Below are 22365 nucleotides of genomic sequence, written 5' to 3'. Positions count from 1 at the left end.
CCATATTTAACCCATACCAGTTCCTATTTGCAAATATAGTTTTTAATTTCAGACAGTGGAATGAGTCAATTTCAAGTCCTCAATAGCAAAGAGTTATTGGACTATGGACAAATCATTCAGTCATTATACAATTCATGACTCGCATCCAAGTACTTCCTAATACTAAAGGGCCTTTTGTTGAACTGTCTTGAGTCAGTTTGGAAAACTTTGGAATCTTGCACATCAGTAATCTTTTGAACTTTCACTTTATAGCATGTTCTTATCGACTTTTTAATGAGTAAATAGTCAAAAAATATGTAAGATAGCAATAACCACATTTTAATTTTTTTTTTGATAAGCTAAACTGCAATCATATCATTTGTGGCATTTAAACTGAAAAAGAGTCGTAACTTCTACTTTTTATAGTTGTGTGTTTATTAGGGTAATGAAGAGGTCATACAAGCTTCCGTTTTTATTATTAAAATTAATATTTTCACCAGAAATCATGTGATCAAAACATCCAATAGTTTATCTATATATCATTTGCTTCAGCTTTTTCACTTAAAAATAATCAAGCATATAGTGGCGTGCTTCAAGGTGTTGAACTCGAACTACTCACTTTTTGTATTTATCTTGAGAGGGATTTTGTTTATTTCCAGGACTTTTTCTATCTGAATTCCAAGCTGTAGAAATTGATATATTAATCATTAGTTCTACTGGAGTACAAATTATTTCTGTTTAGTATATACTGGGTAAAGCATTGTTCTATAATAGTTTTCTTTGTGGTTAATTATAAAATGACAGCAACTGATCATCATGGAAATAGAAATACAAATGTTCTTTTATAAAATAATTTTTGTTAATAAATCTTCCATTCCATTTTCAAAAATTTGCAAGTGGTGTTTGGTTAACTGTCCATTTTCAATCAAGTTAATACATCCCAGTAATTTGACGATTTTTACCAGTAACATTCCTGAATAATACTGGGCACTTCTGGCCGATAGAAAGAAATATAGCTCAAGTAACGAACTGCAGCTTGAGACGAGGATATTAACAAAACGAAGAATTAGGTATAGAAAAACAACAAATACATTCACTACCTTTACTACTAGAGACAGTTTTATTTGTGTTATTCTGCTTTGTGGAATGTGCAGTGCTGAAGGTTTTTTTGTGCAACTGATGGTCACCGTGCTTCAATTTTCCATCATCAGCATTCACTTTTTTGTTTTCGGACTTTGACGGACTTTGTACAAGATGATCCAGTTTCTTGATGCTGTCTGGTGTCTGCCGATTTACATAGTGAGGTGGGGAGGCAGCTGGTATACTTTCACCTGAGGATAGCACTATGGTCAATGAACAGGATTTATACGATTTACTCATTCATTCAAATAAACGACTGGAACAACAACCGATGTTACAGCTTCATCATGTGGTAAACCTCACTGATTGCATATCTAAAGCTCAGCTCAGAGCAAATGAGAATAACACAGGATATAACCACAATATACAGAAATTGCAACAAAATATAGAACAATGTTATCATGTTAGATTCAGTAGATCCACTCAATGAAGGGTGACACATATTTCTATTTGTCTAAACCATGGTTTCTCAAATTGGGCACTTTTCCTCCTTTGGGGGTCACGGATGGTCAGCTGGAGGTCACAAGTAAGGTGTCCATTAGATACCATTAGAGGTGAGCCCATTAATTTTGCTGCGATTCGTTTAATTCTTTGATAGTAACACATATATTTATTCTTTTGCTATCGTTTGTTGGTTTTGTAGTATTAAGCGCATGAAATAACTGACAGTAACGTGTTTAAAGCAATTAAGCAAAACTAGGGTTTTTTTTCTCTCTAAAAACCGGGATCATAAGTGTTGAGTGTGTTTGTAAGGCGCTATGGATTATGAAAGTTTGAGAATTACTGATCTAATTGAGTGATATATCTAAAAGGAAATTATTTAACCGGAAAATGGCAGTGTCAGATTATGTTCTTGATCCCCGCATCAGAGGTGTGCAACCTTTAATAGGGCCAGATACAAGTAACTGGGTGAAACCACGGTCCACACCTTCTTTAACATAGGCTTTCTAGTAGTTGCAGGCACAAAAATTTTGGTTATTGATCTTATGATATGCGTTGCTCACCTCATACAAGCTTGCTTCGGGCGTTGTAATGCATATGCATAAATTGGACACAGGTATTAGCTTTGCAATGCGAAAGAATTGGCATTACTTGCACGTTCCAATCAAAATTGACACTTCTCCGTGGGCCGCACAATTTCCCCCCCGTGTGCCACAGGTTGCACACCCCATGCTCTACATCGTACAAACAGTTAATAACTCACCATCGCTTGATAATGAGTGAGTAGGAGACTTGATATCTGGTGATCCAATTTGCGAAGAATGTTTGTGTGATTTCAACGCCAATTGCTTTTTCGTTTTAGGCCAAAGTATACCAACGTCTTCTCCCGAATATTTACCCTGGTGCTTTTCTGGTGATTTCTCTTCGTTTGCGTTTGACGATGTTTCCTCCTGTGATAAATAGTTAGAGAGATTGAACCGACGTGTAAAGTAGAAAATGTGATATATTAATATGATTAAAATATGTTTTCATATTTTCAACGGGGAGAATTTGGTCTCACACGTTTTTCCATTCATGCAGCAAGTCAGAAATATGTGAGAGCCACATAATTTTTGAAATTATTAGTCGATTAGTGGTCGCGTCTCGCGTGAGGATTTTCCGGGGTCGCCTGATGCGCACACAAGTGGATAGGATTTGGAAAGGAAAATTTGTGCTGGTCGGCAGGTACCGTAAAAGTGCCTAACTTCGGATTTTCAGCAATAACTCGACCATTCATTGTCCAAACTGTGTCAAAATTGTGGTGCTTTCATGCGATACCTAACTTTTCCAGCTAGTTGGCAGTTGACCTGCAGGTACACGAATCGTATTTTTGCCAGGATACGAAAAATCATGTTAATTAGTATCAGTGTAGCCGCTAGGTTATCGAATATTCGAAGCAAAGTTGCTTTATTTAGCGATAGGCCCTTGATTAGGTGTTTGACAAGTATGGTATTGATTGCAAGAAGATGTCTTGGGCCTTTTTTATGTATATATAGTAGTAAAGTAATCTTACTATTTCGAAGTATTGTACCATTCGTAAGCTTCCTTACAATACAACACATTTCATCAAGTCCGCCTTTGTTTCGGCAAAGAACCGTTATAATTCTGATATTGGGGTTTTTTACACCATGGTTTTCATTACAATGCCATGTGTTATCAAATCTTTCAGGGTTCCCCGTTTTGTCGGCGCATTGCTGGACTAGTACACTTGCATTCGATATACATGTTGTTTCCATTGAGGTAATTAAACTGATATACATTAGCCTACTGATTTTTGAAGTTGTTCAGCGTTTCTAGTTGTGGGATCGCGAGTATCTGTGGGCTTTGATTTTAGGAAAAATGGGGTCGCGAAAAAAAAGTTTGGGAACTACTGCACTAGGCTGGCCATTGGGCCCACAAATTAAAGTAAATCAAATTTCACAAACCTTTGAGATCCCCTTTTCTGCATAAGTATCTTCGTCTATAACTAATGATTCTTCACTTTCTCCTGACGTAAATCTACTAGCAGAAGTCGATGATGCCTCAGTTAGCAATGAAGCTGATCTGAAGTTGTGTGATGCCCGACGATTTGTTTCGATTTCTCTCCGAGGTTTTTCTGATTTACTTGTGGTGAATGAAGTCGTTGGTATGACATTTTCATTCAAAGATATGTTCATTGCTGGCATTCGTGCCGCTGTTCTTCTGGGTGGACTTTGATATAGCTCACTTTCTGGTGCAGAATCCGTTGCGGAATCTGATAAGCCTGTTATACCTGCCAGCACTTGAGGTTGTGACGAATTACTTGGGATACTGTCTTTACTCCAACGAGAAATCCTGTCATTTTCATGAACCGACGTTGTCACCGAGATATGTTCAGAGGATGTTGAAATAGAGACAGTCGAACTTTTTGAAGCAAAATTAGGAGAACCAGTTGATTCAGATTCTGATGGTGTCAGTGGTGAAAAGTTTCCTTGGTAAGGGGGTCCGTTATTTGAACCAGAAGATAAGCTTGACTTCAATGGGATATGAACTGTAAGAGGAGTGCTGTGAGATTGTGACAAACTATCCACTCTAGTTCTAGTCGAAGTATTCGCAATAACGGAAGTTGTAATCGGACATGTATTAATGGAACAGAAAACAGTTTGCACTGACTTTGTTGTGTTCGGACAAGCTGGCATCCCTGAAACTTGTATAATTGTCTGAGATAGCGTTGTTGGTACTTCAGGCAAGGCCTTCATCACATTTGTTTTCGATTTATAACCCTCTGGATACACAGGCTTTGAAATCTTGGGACTGTCTGATGTCATGTGATCATCATTTCGAGGAGTAGTCAAGGACGAAGGACTTCTTTTTACCTTCGATGCAGAAAAAGTTCGAGGTGACTTTGATGAGTAAACGCTGTTCGGAGATGAAACAGTTGGTGTTGATTGAAAATTTTCTGACATAGGAGCTTGAGATACTGCACATGATAGTGCAGACATCATCAAGGGACCGACAGACTGTCCTACGTTGTACACATTCGACGAACTCATTTTGGGAGTTGTGTGAATATGGGGGTATATATACTGATTGGTCGGAGTCACAGACATACCAGGTGTTGGAAAAATCCCCAAATGAGCACTTGGTGAAGCAAAACGAGCAGCCCCCAATGTCTGTAAATTTTGGTGCGTTAGGTAGGCGGCAGCAGCGGCATGTGGGGATAATGCCGCTGCATATGGAATGCCAATACTCATTGGATATGCCAGAGGACTGTAAGGTAATTGATAAAGAGATTGTTCATGGGATGGAGTCATTGCAACAGCATTTGGAGTCAATTGCAACAAACGTCTTTGCGTTTGCGGTGGGGTAACTGGTTGAAGAGGGAAGTTTTGTTGCCGGGGCTCCATCTTTACGTTTACTGTAGCGGGCGAGGGTTGCACACTTGTGGATTGAGGGCGGCTCACGGAAGGAGTACGTACACGACTATCCTGATGCGGTCGAGGTGTTACAGGACTATTCGTCTGTACTGTTGAAGCAGGCGTGTTTCTAACCGCTGGGGTTGCAACTTGTGATGCAGATTCCACATAGGGAGATGCGGAATTTTTAGTTTTATCAATTGTTATATGAGACGATTCTTTATAGACGAGGTTACTAATATTAAAATGAAGAGGATTCGATGACAATGTTTCCTTTGCAGTTGTATAAGGAAGTGATTGAGTGGAGGCTTGATGTAAATGGTTTGCGAATCTCTGTGGAGTGCCACTTGGTGGTGGAGTAATTGGTGACAACATAGACACGCTGTGACCATGGTGAGAATCAGGCTCAGTTTTTGGTAACTTGATAGGATGTGGAATATTAGGAGATTTGCCTAGTGTTGATTGTTCGTTATGAGGATGTTTTCTAGGTGGTGATAATTTTTTCACAGTTGTCGTTTTGTGTTTTTGAGCATTCAGTGTTGGTGAAGCGTCTTTCTTCTGGGGAGACTTGGTTTTCATCACATCTCTGTAGCTGTTCAGAACCTGAAAATTAGAAAATACTACGATAACAGACAGATATTTCTTTTTTTTTTTTCAATAAAATATTAATAAGCTACAAAATTATGCCCCTAAAGACAGGATAAACTCTACCAAATACAACATACTATACCTCTTGAACAATTGCCATTGCTTCAGGATTAAGAGTAGAGTCCTGATCTTTACTTGATTCGGATTGTTTCGAAGTGAGTGAGCTTGCTAAAGCATCTTTGGCCTTATCACTTGCAGAGAACGGTACAGGAAGACCGCCTTTGCCAAACCCCAGCATGGGTGAACTTTGCAAATGTCCTGGGGACAAAATTTCTGGAGTAGGTGGAGTTGGAAGTCCAGGAACCATCTTGGGAGCACCCCTTGGCATGGGAAGTGATAACGGAGAGTGAAACGGGGGATGTTTCAACCCAAGTAATCCATCATTAGAACGATCGTTTGCTTGAACTGTTATAGATTGACCAGCTTGTAGCTTGATGAGTCCATGGCTGTTGGGTGTGAACTTGTGACCTATATAAAACAAATATAAATGTATCGGCGCTCCAGAAGTGTGTGTACCAATATGTAAGGTAACTTATTTTGTTTGCCTACTTTACATCAAGCTGTCTATGGGCAGGGGGTATATTCACTTGGCTAACACAGACAATCCCAGAACTCGTTATAGAACTAAAATAAGAAAAATCAGAATAATATTATGACCTAACTCTAACCTGGTACACACACTACGAGAGTAATGTTAAATGATTTTATGTTGCTGGCATTAATTCATATATTCTCCATATACATACCATTTGAATTATTTGTTGGATCAAATGGTTGTTGTTCGAGTGCATTCATGACATCACGAAGCAACATATCAACATGAGTCATATTCTGTTTTCCAGGTAAACTTTCTGGTGTTGATATTGTGGCAAAATGGTAAGGTGAATTTATTTCTTGTGGCCGTCCTCGTAACTCAAACTAAAATACAGAAAGGGCTGTTCACAAATATATTTTTTCAGAAACATAAGGACACTCATATGATGGAAATATTTTGGATATATATAAGTAATCGATTTTACAGTTACTAAATCATTTAAAAAATTCAGTAAATTTCTAAATATCACTTTAAGGAAAATATTAAATATGGCTTTGCATTGAACAACGGTACAAGGAGCTAATACAAAAAGAATCAAATAGTAGGACATACACATGTGAATAATTTGTTACTACATATTACCCTTCATTTCAGTTACCAAAATTTAAAGTACTACCGTATATACAAGCAAGAATCTGCATATAGTGATTGCGGCTGAAAATGTTTAATGAATTTAATTTGAATCAATACTAAAACCCAAACTGTCTGATAAATCACCATTTTCCTGTTAAGTTCCCTCAAATTAAAATTTGGCTAATATCCCGAAAATATTCAAATTATGACAATTAGAATTTTATAATCCAGGGCTAGATTATGCAAATCCAGTTAATTAGTCGGACTCGGGTCGGGGCTGCAAATCCAGCTAATACCCACGGGCCCGGGTCGGGCTGGAATTTTTGGGCCTTACCTCTAGTTGTCAGACACATGAGCGCTTGCGTCTTTACGCTATGACAGCAACAACAGTCTGTGATTGGTTGTCATACATGTGACCGCTTACGTGTTTACGCTATGACAGGATTTTGAGACACTTCTTATTACCATAATATATTATTAATAAAAGGAAAACATAACAATAATAATGGTTTTATTTCCATTAATTCACGTCTGCAACCAATCGCTGTGACAGGTGCGTAAGCCGTGTTACGGTTTGTAGGGTTGGCTTGTATGCAGGGATATATTGTAAATATCAGTAGCTGCCTTGTTCAAAGTGAGAGGTGTGAATATAAGTTCAATTGTATTTTTAAATATCATACTTTTCTTTGCTATTCTTACGAAATAAAAATAACCATAATCTGATTGAAAAAAGAAAATAATGAATATATAATAGAACTCACTAATTTTCTGTTTTCTTCTTCCACGAGTTGTAGACTTGTATGAACTTGAAACAAATGTGCTTGTAAATTGTGATTCCTTGCTCTCTCAGCACTGATCAAATTGTAGATTTCACCAGGATTTTTAGCAGAGACCTGTAACTAAGAAGAGAATATCTCTCAATAAAAAAATAATAAAATCCCTCAATATAACACGAGGGAGAGTATGTCAGTTAAAATTTGAGAAACTAATAATTCCTCCATACTTTGAATATACTCAATTGTACTTTTAAAGATATTTTGTAAATCTCAATAGTGAGGAATTACAGGATTACCTCCAAAAAAAAAAACATTCGAAATGGACGGTTTCGTTTTTTTTTTTGGGGGGGGAGGGGGGTCACCTTGTACTTGATGTACCTGATGGGTGGGTATCAAAATATTCTTTCTGCAACCCTTTACAATTTGGCACCACTGAAAAGGATGGAAAAAATAAGAAATCTTCTTATTTTTCAATTTACAGTGGCCTAGCGGTTAAAGCGGCCTAGCGGTTAGACTTAACTGTGTTGGCATCGCAGATTATATATCTCAGATTCAAATCCCATGCCCACCAGAGTGTAATAAATTGGGTAGGCAGTGCCGACCCAAAAAGATTCAAATGTTTCCAGATAATAGTAACTCCTTAGATATCAGGCTGCTTGTTCGGAGTGAAAAAATTTCTATAGTTTAATTTTTCGCCAATTCCTACCAATGCAAAAAAGAGAACTCAAAATGGGATTATTAGACTTGTGATATTATTTAATTCCGCAAATATGTTGTACGCATACCTCATTCATATGATGTTTAACTAACAATTTATTTTCCTCTGCAAGCTCTTGTACATCATTGTGAATAGAAATAGCTGTTTCTCTAAGAAGATCGTTTTGTTTTTGTTCCTCATCGAGGTGTTTCTTCAGTTTTTGTTTGAATTCAGGACTTGTTGAAGCATGCATCAATTGCAGATAATTCATTTTCCATTTTTCTGTGAAATACAATTTTAACGATATTGCATAGGAGTGACTTTCTCAAAATTAAACTATTATCCATGAAATGATGCGAAATAAAACCTCTCGATTTAATAATGGAAATTTTCATCATATTTATATTGGGGAAGACTGGCATATGGGGCATGCTCCTCTAAATGAGTTTCTTTGAAAATGTGACATGCCTAAATAGAATATTCAAATCTTTTGCAACCAGAATCAAACACTCATGCAGTTATCTGATCAAAATGTAAAGTTTGTCACTGTGCGAAAATAACAAATATTTTGTCATATGAAGCAATAAATTTTATATTTTAAAATAAATGGGTGTCACTGCTCAATAATCAGTTTTGATTTTTTCAGGTCGGAAGGTTATGAGGAATCTTTGGAATTCATTTACAATTAAATACCCAACCTCATACCATTTTAAAAAGAACTCTGGCTCTGACTCAAGATTGATGAAACTTCTACTCTCGACTAGGGCTGAACATTTCGAATCAAATAGTAGATTATTCGAATCGGTTTAGATTTAGAGTAAAACTTTGAATCGCTGCCATCTTTTTTTTTTCTTTCCGCCAATGGTCGATGTGAATTCCTCAATTTTTTTTTTATAAAAGTCCTATTTTTTCAACGCAATCAGACATAACTAATTTCTGCAAGTATATGGTACAATTATAAACAAGAGAGGTATGCTAAAATGAAACGCTCAGCAATCTGACTGAGTGATGTATTCTATGTTTTCAGTAGTTCATTTGGTGGCAGGACCAGTTATAATAAAAAAAAGTCGCATACAATTATATATCTCTCAAGCATTCAAGATTAGATTCTGAAATCATCAGGTTTTCGAAAATGTCCAGCCCTACTCCCGACTCCACATCCCTGTTTTTGTCACCTTCTATTATTTCTTCAATTTACAATCTCCAATTGATACAGCCCCATAGTGAAATTTCCCAAAATACACAAACAAACTTTGTTACTTCATTAATAATCACATTGTCACAAACAATGCTGCATTATAGTCACAATTATATACATTAAGACTCACCAAACATCAAATCCAAGGCACACGATTGAGTTTGTTTCAAGACAGGTATTGATAAATCACAATCTGATGTAACAATAGGTTTACTTAGTAAGGACAAGTTCGCAACTTCACATGATTCTAAAAAAGGAAGGCAAAACACAATTGAATCGTTAGGAAATCATAATGACAGAAGTTAACACACGCCAATGGGGCAAAGACTGCCATTTCGGAGGTCAATTCGCAAGCTTGATGCGGATCAAAAATTACAAAAAGTACTTCATAAGAGTACTGTATATCGTGGATGTTCCAAAGCATTCAGATATTCTGAAAAATATGAAATAAAAATAGAAAACTGGTCAAATTATTATTTTTTCATCATAACCTCAAACATGATTGGAATATGAACTTCTGTGTGTTCTTTGTTGAATATGACCGAATCAGGAGTATTTTTGATATTTTATATTGATAATATTTATTTTAGAGCATATTAGAGATAGAAAATTATTTGATTTTGGCTATCCCTTCTTCATATAATTATAAAGAACCGTTTCCAGAAATAAGCTGGCGAGACATGGAAAAACAAAAGTATGTTTCATTATAAGTATAACAGGATATAATTTTTTTTATGATGCTTATTCACATCTTCTGCTCCCAACAAGGAGCTATACGAGAAGCTACTTATATGTAAAGATATTTGAGGAGCTACAACTTTTGACAAACCAGAATTTTTTTGGTTTTTCAACACACATTCTTTCAAAATAATCCCAATTCTGAGCTTCGTAGCATTCGTAGACGTAACATATGTAGGTACTAGGAAGAACAAATCGTACTAAAATTTACGTTCGATTCTCATTTCAATGTGAATTACTTTTATTATATTTAATTACGATACGACCAATCAAGTTCCATGTGCTGGCAGACCGCAGTATGTTTACACATTTTCAAAAATTGCACATCTCAAAAAAAAATATCAATATCATGATTTGAAGTGAGAAAAAAAACATGTGTTGCTTCTTAGAGTCGCTAAATTTAGGTACAATATTGATTTCTAACATCACATTTTCAGGGGATCATATCACAGAAAAGCTAGTTTCATCGCCATTAGCCTTCACCAAGAAGTCATAAAGATTTCACATAAATTATGCATGGAAAAATATGTGTATATTCAAAAACTCCATCCATCTGATAGGTGTGCAACCCAAAATTAACCTTCGAATGAATTTGAAATTTTATACAGGGCTATACATGACCTTTCTAAAAAAACATTTACAGACTTGATTAAGCATCAAAAATATAAAATAATGAATCGCAAATCAATTATTTTTGTAAATTTCTCAAACAAGATGGAAGAGAGATAATTATAATATTGTAGACCAAAATACAGTCATCATAACAACATAAATAGAAGAATTTTTTTTTTTTATGTTATAGACAGGAAAGATGATCAACAATAAGATCATAAAGTCAACTCCCCCCATATTCACTTTTAAGTTCAAGATTCACCCAATAACAACTAACAAGACAACACTAATATAAAATGGTTAAATATTGACATGGTTAAAAGTCATAACAAATTAATAAATAATATGAGAAGACTTTGATTCTTACCTGGTGAGGCAGATAGCGTTTTAGCATGCAGAAGATTAAGTGTTGCATGAAGTTGGTTACGACTCAACGTTTCTGTAATTGCGCTAGCTCCTTCCAATTTTCCTTTTTGAGATTTCCGCTTCCTTCTAGGAGGACTAGGAGACGAAGCTGGGCGATTTCTCTGAAATTTAATTTATAAAAATGAATAGATTTTATAAAGAAAGAGAACCTTAAATAATAAAGTATGTATAAGGCCGTGAATTACCGTATTTCCTCCTTGAAAAAAGCAAAGTCATTTATACTCACTCAAGAGTGAGGGAAACTCGTCTCTGAGCACAAGAGACAAATATGACACGAGAGAAAAAATGTTTATAACAGGATGTTAAACGAACACAATTTTAAAGGAGACTACGAGACAGAAATCATCTCTACTAATATCTACTGAACTAATACATTAAACCAGGGGTGTGCAACCATTTATACAGGAGGGCCAGATACGAATAACTAGATGAAAACCGCGGGACGCACTCTTATTTTACATAGGCTTTCTAGTAGTTGCATGTACAAAAGTTTTGATTATCGATTTTATGACATGCGTTGTTCGCTTCGCACAAGCTAGCTATTAGGGCATTGTAACGTCATAGACATAGGCATCGATAATAAATTGGACTCGGGCATAGGCTTTGCAACGCAAAGGGAATTACTCGCACGTTCCAGATTAAACTAATTAAGAACTCGTTTCCCGGGTCACACAATTTTCCCTTGTGGGCCGCATTTAGCCCGAGGGCTGCAGTGCCCACCCCTGCATTAAACAAATATCAGACCTTTAGAGGTACACGGTTGCTTTTTCTTCTGCTTCTATCATTGTTTAGTTCTATGTTGATTGTACTATTTTGTTTTGCCTGTAGATATATTATGTTTTATATTATTCGAAATATTACCAACAACTATGCAAATGTTCTCATTAATACCATCAGAAAGTTACTGCATTCAGAACTTCATATAAGCGAAAAGCTTATTAGAAATGTGAAAAATATTTTAAATTTACATATAGTAAAACTTTATACATAATGGAGCTTAGGACAACAAAACAATAATCCATTTAAATCATATCGAGGCTCAAAATAAATGTGTCCCTTTGTGCATATATTTCATTCAGGATGAATTCATCAATATATCTATGTCAAGCATCTGGCTATGAAATATTATGTAATGCATTGATAAAAAAATAAGTTGAATTACACAAAGATTATATTTGGGCCATTTTTGATTCGAAGGTTGGCACATCATTAGGGCTGCATGGTTTTGCCAGTTAGAATATCATCAGAGATAAATATATGCAAGGATTGCTGGACTCGTCAATTTCGCAGGGTGGTTCATATGATCAACCGCTGTTCAGATACGGCTTCCTACACTATCCAAAACCAAGATTCTGTGATAAAACATACCCTTCTGGAACCAGATGAATTATCAGCAACCACTGAATTCATATCCTTCTCTTGCAGAAGTTTTGGTTTCTTGGAAGCTCTTTTATTTTTAGCAGAAGAACGTTTTTTATTTCCAGCATGTGCTACATAATCAGCATCAGATTCCTCATCGCTTGATAATTCGATTTTCGAAGCCAAAGCAAGAGCATCGATATCATTGTCTTCAAGTTCGACATCTTGATCAGATATCTCGCTAATCTCAACATCATCAATGTCAAAATCTTCATCTTCACTTGAAGAAATATCGGAAGAAATTTTTCGCGATTTTTTCTTTGTGTGTTTCTTTGTAGCTTTATTTGAGGTTTTACTAGCAGCTAAAGGTGGATTGCCTTTTTGTCTTTTGTTGGAATTTGAATGAGATAAGTTATTGATGATGGGTGTACCAACTCGAGATGGTTGGTTCGATGAATCACTCATTGTGGATGTAGGTGACGCTCTGTTACTATCGTTCTACAGATAAAAAAAAAGTAAAGGCAATTAAGAAAAAAATTGACGGTAACGAACAAATTAAAATTTCTAGGTATGAATAGGGAAAATACATACTTTTCGATGACCATTGCATTTTAGATCACTGACAGAGAGGTGCTTTGCAAGTTGTAGAACTCCATTAGGATAAGCATCTGAAAAAAAATATTCAGTTAATTTACATTTTTCAAATCATATCAAAAACAAATAAGCATAACAGAATCAATAAAAAACATAAAATGACATACCAAGCTTTTCATTCTTCGATTTTCCATCAAAATTGACATATCTTGCTGCACGATACTGCAAAAAAATATGCAAAAAGTTACAACAAATATGGTTGTTTGACAACAGCACTTTGACAACTTTTGATTAAAAGCAATTCCGCAAACAGTCGTATATCATTTGAAATAGAATTTGAATATTATTATTCATATAATATAACTTATGTGAAAAAAAAAATTGAAAGGAAGGCGAGCTGCACAATGCTGCACTGCTATGTTTGCTCACACCACAGATATTAGAATACTGATAAAATTGGGCATAATATAAAGATTTTAAGAATTTTCCTGATTCTTGAGTCCCACCTCTTATCTATTACAAACATAGCATTACCCAAATTTGTAGTAAATATGATCTCAGTTTTCTTCGATAAAAACAAGCAGTAATATTGGAAAATATATAAGAGCAGTGCAAATATGTTTTATAGGAACTCATGGTCATTCCACAGGCCAACATTTATAACAGAACAACTCTCACGCTTAAATTTTCATTTTACCATTTTTGCCGCTGGACTATTTTCTTTTGATCTCCTTTGTTCCATTTCAAGTTCCTCTTTCAATTTTGGATCTTTCTGAGCATTGAAATATCTTTCTAACATTGTTCTATCCACAATCTGGGAAAATACAAAAAGACAAAACAAATGATGTGAATATGATAGCTTCGACGACACAATAAATGCCAAAGTGTTTGGTCTTATTGTTGTTAGTGGGTATCAGGTGAACAGTGAGAAAGACATTCTTGCAAGTAGTTTTAATTGTAACCTTGCTTGTTCTATGATTTGAAACTAGCATCATACATGAACTGCAGCAAAATTTTAGTTCAACTTCTGCATACGATAAATAACTTTAATCAAAGGTCAAATATTATGAGTTAAGAGATCGAAATTCCATCTATATGCCACACTTGATCAATGAATCGATCAGATCTTATTCATAACAGAAGAGCTACGTACAAATTAATACTCATAACTATACAGCATGTGGCTTTGTATCATTCAAATTGAAGGGGGGGTAGTAATAAAGCTAAAATAGCTAACACAACAAAACCATGGTCCGCTCATGATAACTGGATACAAAGGGATGGTCTTTGTTTTTATAGGAGATTTTTATAGTTCATGTTAAAAAAAACTTATTTTATAACCTGGACTAATGGACTAATTTTCAAACAAAATATTTGTTCGATTTCATCTTTCCCGCCTTTTTTTTGGATATTTACATTCCAAAACTTCTCATTTATTCCATTATGGTTAGCTAGTTATTTTTAAAGAGGGGCGCGAGACTTCACAAATTCTAAAAAGGGGGCGTGGCCTAAAAAGTTTGAGAACCACTGTTCAAGAGAAAACATCACTTTTGTGAAGAGCAATAGATTATTGAAACGTTTTGGTACAATCATATACAAACAAAACTTCAATTGTTGGATGGGTTCAATTAAGAAATTGATGGTACTATGGATAAGTGAATATAAAACAAAAATTGACATACCTGTAAATAATATGTGACAGGATTAGGAGTCCATGATACAGATCCCCGTAGTGGAGATAACTCTGAAACCCTCAAAATTGTGCCAATATCTGGAAAGTGGATTGTATTGAATGATAAAGTAAGAGAACACTTGTATTGTTTTAAACAATGTAGGAGCGAAGCCTTAGATATGATTACGGTATTAAACTATAACCATGACAAAAAAGACAAGTGTCAGAATTACATTGCTGGCAGATGTTTCCATCGCACCAAAAAGGAAGCAATAATATATAGTACTCCTACAATATTCTAAATTATAATCTAAAGCAGCGTTTCATAACTTTTCGGGCCAAGAACCCATGCTTGTGAATTTTATTTTAGGCGAACCCCCATCCTATGTCGTACCAATTTCTGGGCCTAACCAACGCGGAAGGATAATGTTTCCTTTGATGAAAAAAAACTCATGAAAGTCTAAATCAATACATACTAACGTTAAATACTGGTAAGCTAATGACAATTTGGAAAGAATATGATCTATTTGTATATGTTTCAGACTCTTTTCATTTGGTTGCGAATCCCTGTGCAGTCTTCGCGGACCCCAGTTTGGGAAACCCTGATCTGGATCAAATAAATCATCAACAAACGAATGAATAAACAAGTTTTACTTGTAATATGATTCATCAAGATATAATCTAAGTAACCGAATTGAGGTAAAATTAGTTGTAACGAAACTTTGAAACTAAGATTACACAAAGTTGATGATTTATTCAAATTTCGCATGACAAACACACATTCTATGTTGGATAATGAGAAAACTTTGGAGTATAAATAATTATTTCATATACATAAGGTCTGATAGGTATAGAAAAAAATGCAGACAAAAAACAAAGAAATAAAAAAGTATTTTCCAGCTGTTATTTTTTTTGCAAATTGTGTTTTGTGAATTGCTTTACTATAATTCAGAACCAAGGACAGTTGTACTCGCACCACCTAGAATATTGGAACCAAATCACCAAAAATGTTCCATTTCATTTTATATGTAAATATACCTACTATAATGGGACAATGCAATTGATAGATAGTCTTGGCAAATTACAAGGCAAAAATAAATATAAAAGCCACTGTAACGTGACAAGGCTGCAGTATCATTACAACAAATAATTGTACCATGAGGTACCAGTGCGGTCATACTGTAACGTGATATTATAATCTGGCTTATCATAAGGACCACCAGATTTATTTGAGCCCATTATTACCAGAAAGATGTTTTATTATATTTAATCACTGTACACTATACAGTATACAATACTAAGTATCTGAAAGAAACTAGATATAAAATTGCATATAAGAAGAGGATAATTTTGACAAAGCGTCAAATTATATAGTCTGGTGAAGCAGAAAGTCAAATTGCATATTACAATATAATCATTTAAATAAAGTATAAATTATATGTCTCTTCCAACTGATATTTCACCCATTTATTGAGTTTTTGAAGTTTGGCAAAATAACACAAAAATATTCAACTATGTTACAATGGTGACAAATATTGGCTACAGTAGCCTGATGTTTAGCATTTGAATTTACACTACAGATTCTAGTCTCCTATTTCCCGTATTTTATTACATGGTACTTTTATGTGCCTTTCTCTCCAAACAAGGTTCTATACAAGAAGCCACTGCTTGGTATGGAGCTACTATAATTTGGGAAATGGGGAAGAACAAGAATCTTTCCTGTTTGCCAATGACTATCCAATTTATTACACACTGGGTGAGGTGGCGGGCATGAGGACCATTACGCATCCGCACTATCAAATAAAATTACCATATATCCTCACATATAAGTCGACCCCTAAAAACATGTGTGCAGGAATGCTCTTATCATGAGAACTTGGCACATATAAGCCGACTCTTTAGTCCGATCAGGGTTATGTGTGTATAAGCCGAATTTTAAGTGCGATCTGAGTTATGCGTGTATAAGCAGACCCCTTAGTTTGGCAAATTTTTTAAAGTTTTAAACTCGGCTTATATGCGAGGATATATGGTGTATAAGAGACTTGCAGCAAAAGTTTTTGAGCAATTTTCAAGAACATTCTGGTCTGAGGGTGAAAAACAACTGAAAAGTAGGTTTGAAACCTTGTGGCATTATCTCGTCAATACAAAATACAAACCTGATAAATTTCTATCAGTTATTCGAAAATTCACAGGAGCAAAAGCTTTAGAGGAAACAATCCGAGCACCTTCTTTCAAATTTTGAAATCGAAGTTTGAGTTGATGATCTACTTCTGGCCCAAATGCATAATTGTTGACAAAAATAACACTGAAAATATACGATATCGTAATGGTTAAACATATCATACTATGCCGCAAAATTCATCACATAAAGCCAATAAGAATTATCAGATCTACTTTCATACATTTTATAATAAAATTATTTCTTTACAAAGACTCGCCAAGCATAAAAACAACCTAGGTAATGTGGAATCTTGGAAATATTTTTTTGCATCGATTAGATCTACAATGATTTTTAAAATACAATTTCGAATGCCATCTTAAATACTAAAATATAGATAGGCTATGTATTCTGAAATTTAGGTACGAAAAGCATCACATCATTTTTCAAAAATTGATTATTCCTATAGCCGAAATGGCTAAACTAAGCTTAATACCCAGATTCTGTTTTATTTGTTGATAAAATCTGTTTTAAGGATTCTGTTGTATGTATAAAAGATATTATTTGACAGGAACTAATTCTAACTAACTAACTAAGTGTATGTACCAATATGAATGTTTATTGTTTACGTCTTTTTTATATTTTGTTTCGCTGTGAGGGTCATCAGTGCATATCATAATAAACTTTGCGTATATTATACCTAAGCCAAGTAGTATAACTAGATATGCCCCAATCACTTGGGATAAACCAAATTCCCCCTTTTTTTTTATAATTTGATTCCTATAGATAAATGAAGAATTCTTTCGAATAAAAATTTTACTTAATACTATCGAAGTTAATTAAAAAATCTGTTATCTTCGTAGCCAAATCATAATGTAAGTTTAATTTGGGCTAATTTTTTATCCGTATCATAACTTCATTACTGAACAAATTTATTTAAATCCAACTATAATATAGGGGTGAATACCCAATATTGATTTGATTAAACTAAGCCTAGATTTTTTTACATCGACTCCTTAATTTTGATTCCATGAAAGTTAAAAAAACAACTACCTTTAGTAGCTTTTATCCTAAACTTAATTTGAATTGCACAGAGCTCCATTTAACAGAAGTTTATTAAACAGCCATAATTCACAGGGGCAAGTTCACAAAGAAGCAGTCATAGCAACAAAACATATTATTTTCAAATACGTTTTTTCAGAAAAAATACTTAACGACAATTTAGACTCACGTAGCCGTCGATATTTTTTCCCTCCAGTCATCAGATAGAAAATCAGCTTCCGATATTTTATATGGTCGATAAGTTTTCCCATACCATTTCATCCATCTACGAAAATTTCTTTCCATGGTCTGAAATAAATAAATATTTGATTTATATGATACAGAATGGGAAATAAAAGATAATACTACCCAATGCACCTGAGTGTTTATTTGAAAAGCTGGAAATCAAGTAAGCTACATAATGTTGCCACACAGTTACTGTCCTTATTATTGCGAAAAACACCAACAACTGAGTCTAGAAATTTGTCAACATCGAGATGTTTGTTTTTTGTAAGTGGGCGGGTTTATTACAAAATCATATACATATCATGCTTTTGCCACACAAAAAAAATAATTATAAGTCTATAATACTATATATTAGAGTGAAGATTTCAATATAATGTCTATATTATTAGCCATCAACCACATCAAAAAAACAGACAATAGATGAAATGTCAGTGTGGTTGAAAACACATTCTACCACTGGTTTGTTTGTTGATTGTGATAGTGCTGAGTTTGTATAGTGAAGCCGTTGTTATACTTCATAAAGCTTCAAAAACAGTTACCTTATTACATAAAGAAAACCAGAATGACAACAGCGGGTAGGTACAACAATACGTTACGCAGCGCACTTTCACAACATAAACATCGATTGATTAGTCAGAGGCTCACGGTATAGCCTGCTGTATTGCAATGAATTATTATGATGACATGACATGGTAAGCAATGCTGTTGGCAAACAGGACGCTCAACGTGTGTCTCATGTCATTAATCTTCGTGGCTATACCATTTGAGAAATGACTAATGGACAATAGTTTTTTCATATGATAAATGAGGATTTCATAATACAATGATTGTTTGCGTAAATTTCAAATTAAAATAGCATACTATAATATGTTGACTGTTGATAATTGATATTTAAAATCATTTCAATAAATATACAAGTACATATATTATGGCACATCTTCAAATGTATTAATATAATACAACTATTTATTCGAAACAGTTCAACTGCAAATTGGGTTGCAGTTCAGGATATATTAAGATATCTTTTATTAAATGCAATGCAAGAGCTAGCAACTGGATTGAGATAAGGTTTGAAATTACTTGTTGCATGATTGGTCTTGCAGTGATATTTACAAGAGATAATTGCAGAATTAAGATGGATTAGTCGTCAAAATTCACCTAATTGAAAGTTATAGAAAAATGTCTGCTTGAATGAAAATTATCTGAATTTTGCTTTAACATCTTAAATTATAGTTCATAAAATTTGACATTATTTTGCAAAATCTAAATAAAATTACGAAAATCATAATTCAATGAGCTGTGCAATAAAGTTTAATAAAGCAGCATCCTCACGGCCAAAATGTGGACATTTCTAACACATATTTATAGGAAAGTAGGCATTTTCTATGATCAACTAATTTGAAGCTTAATACTTCCATGTAAATAAAATTTATTGTTGTGTTTTGGATTAGATGTAACACATGTTTAAAACGGGGTTTCTTAACCAGGAGTGCATGCACACATCCCTGAGGAGTGCAAGAACTGTTCTAATGGGTACATCAAATCATCAAATATAAAGGCTATCATAACCAGAGCATAGTGGAAATAACAGCACAAAAGTGAGCCTTCTGCTTTATCTGAGACAATGTAAATATAGACTTATATGTAACTGTAATTTGATTATTATGATATTGATATACAAAAATAGTATTATTTTTTAACAATCATGGAATAGCAGTGCAAGAAACAGTTGGTGATTTTAAAGGCTGTAGGAGAAATAAAAGGTGATGCACCACTGGATTAGAAGTAAGAAAATAAGATGTAAATCAAGGTAATATGAAAGATTTGAAAAAAAAATTATGACACAAATGTTACCAAGCCTTATTCATAGATCATACAGATATAAGTAAACCTGAGAATAATTGCAACATGCCAATGAATTGAAGCACACTATCAATCAATATATTTTTCAACTTCCTTCATACGACCTACTACGCTATGATGAGAGTGAATGTATTGATCAATATTTCACTACGCACCATGCAACTTACGCATAGTAAGGAAATCAGACGGTCAAAATGCAGCTAATTTAACGTTAAATGAAACGAAATGCTGCACATTGGCTTCAGGCTTAGTAATATGAGGTGATATAACATTTTTCATTGAATCTATTACATTTCTACAAATATGCAGAAATAATATATACATATTGATTTTTTTAGAAAAATTCGGAAATTTTTAATGGCAAGCAATGGTCTAATAATGATATATTATGCTTTGTATCTAAAAAATTATATCTCAAAGAAAAGGCATAGGCTATAATAAAATTTGCAAATTTTCAAGCATGCAACTTAGTTTATCGAAAATATATTTAGCATTTACTTCTTTATAAAATACGATCTAGTACATATCTTTTGACAGATAGTCAGATAATTCGTTCCCAAACAACAATTTGAGTGAATACATAATTATTACTCCTACTTGAGCTAATTGAAAAGAGGTCAGGCATGCAAAAACATTTCAATTCAGCGAAACAATTTGTTTGGTCTTAAAATAGATGCCATGCTATCAAACAGATAAGACAAATTATTGCATGCAATAATGCATTATGCAGCTTACGGTATGCATTTTTCAAATAAAATTTCAAATAAAATGTATTTCAACAGTCAATCCTGCTTTTGTCCAGACAGTATTACAACGAGTATTTATTAATATTAAAATATATAATTTTCATTCGATTAGTCTGGCGTATAATTGCATTTATAAATCCACAAAATGAGCCAAGTCATGTACCTTTGACTTAGTGAGACCAAAGAAGATTTAAATGGAATTCAAAGATAAACATTGTAAATACAATGAGATTATCAATACTTTGTACGAAGGCAAGCATCTGTGGTTGTTCTAAAAATTCGGTGCTCAATTTACTGTTAAATAGTTTTTAATCAAAAACAGAGAATAGACAAACCAGATTGCTTCCAAATGGCACTATAAAATGCATATGCACATTTTTTCATGAAAAAACCAACTAGTATTTGCACAGGAAACTCATGGTTAACCTCTATATTGCAACGATACTACAAATTCATGCAGGGGACTCAAAGTTTCTTGTCTACTGACATCTTCAAGTCTTGATTTCTATGTATGGTAAATTAGCAATCAAATACATATACCCTATACATACTTTAGTGATAAAAATATACAGAATTATGATTTACTTCATCCATAAATTGTACACAATACTAATATCTAATAATCTCTAATAGGCTTTATCAGAATAGGTTTTACTTACAACTGCATATTGAGCAGGAAGAGGAGCTTTCTCTACTCCATAACACATTTTGCATGGTGTTGAAGAAGCAACTTGAAGAACAACTTGTCCAACACCTGAAATGCAGATCAAATATTATGAATTGAAATTTGAAAATTAATTTCTTAAGTTAATATATCAAAATCATCTATTTCGATATAGGAATATGATACACAAGGTCAAAATCTTGATGGAATTATGATAGTTTTGAAATACAAAATGTTCATTTTATAAATAGACATGCACACAGAAATATTATTGTTACTAAATTTTGAATCACATTCAATATGAACCAGAGCTTGGAATTAAAAATGAAGAAAGATCCACTACATTTTCAAAATAAACCTGATCAGATCTGATAAAATATAATATTCATAATAAATCGTTAAATAATAAATAATTAGCTAATTTTCATGTTTTTTCTGTGGCCTAAACCAAACTGAAACAGCCCATTTTTATGATATAGTAGTGGTTTATGTGGAAAGAGAAAAGTCCAATTTCTCAAACCAGCAAGCAAATATGGTAATAAGCCTTTGGTCATATAATTAACCACTACAAGCTACCATATGTTTTATTGTCAGGCCTTGACAACAATACATGGCATTTATGGCAAGCTGTTTGGATTGTGCTGTGGTTACTAAAATGTCTTTGAGTAACATTTAGGCTTGAGAATGCATGAAAACTGTGCTCTACAACCGTACTTCCCAACATGTTAAATTTATTTTCTAGTATTTTATTGTTTATTCAATATTTAATAATAATGTTAGTTACTG

The 22365-nt window shown here is 34.0% G+C and overlaps 1 protein-coding gene across 1 annotated transcript in view; it reads right to left on the bottom strand.

Annotated features, from left to right (window-relative positions):
- Positions 1–22365, bottom strand: part of LOC120336220 (uncharacterized) — a 34791-nt gene that overhangs the window by 2112 nt on the left and 10314 nt on the right. The window contains exons 7-25 of the mRNA XM_039403842.2: positions 21575–21669; positions 18251–18369; positions 17018–17166; positions 14872–14960; positions 13887–14003; positions 13357–13411; positions 13187–13263; positions 12605–13093; positions 11981–12058; positions 11178–11337; positions 9591–9707; positions 8351–8544; positions 7551–7688; positions 6368–6539; positions 5704–6089; positions 3525–5576; positions 2324–2510; positions 1080–1310; positions 599–662 (exon numbers count right to left, since the gene is read on the bottom strand). Of these exons, the coding sequence (XP_039259776.2) occupies positions 599–662; positions 1080–1310; positions 2324–2510; positions 3525–5576; positions 5704–6089; positions 6368–6539; positions 7551–7688; positions 8351–8544; positions 9591–9707; positions 11178–11337; positions 11981–12058; positions 12605–13093; positions 13187–13263; positions 13357–13411; positions 13887–14003; positions 14872–14960; positions 17018–17166; positions 18251–18369; positions 21575–21669 (4969 nt within the window). The remainder of the gene's footprint in view (positions 1–598; positions 663–1079; positions 1311–2323; positions 2511–3524; positions 5577–5703; positions 6090–6367; positions 6540–7550; positions 7689–8350; positions 8545–9590; positions 9708–11177; positions 11338–11980; positions 12059–12604; positions 13094–13186; positions 13264–13356; positions 13412–13886; positions 14004–14871; positions 14961–17017; positions 17167–18250; positions 18370–21574; positions 21670–22365) is intronic.

The sequence above is a fragment of the Styela clava genome, chromosome 2, assembly GCF_964204865.1.
Source record: "Styela clava chromosome 2, kaStyClav1.hap1.2, whole genome shotgun sequence".
NCBI classification, from domain to species: Eukaryota; Metazoa; Chordata; class Ascidiacea; order Stolidobranchia; family Styelidae; genus Styela; species Styela clava.
The sequence above is the reverse complement of the archived record's forward strand: the minus strand, read 5'-3'. Positions and strand labels throughout refer to the sequence as shown.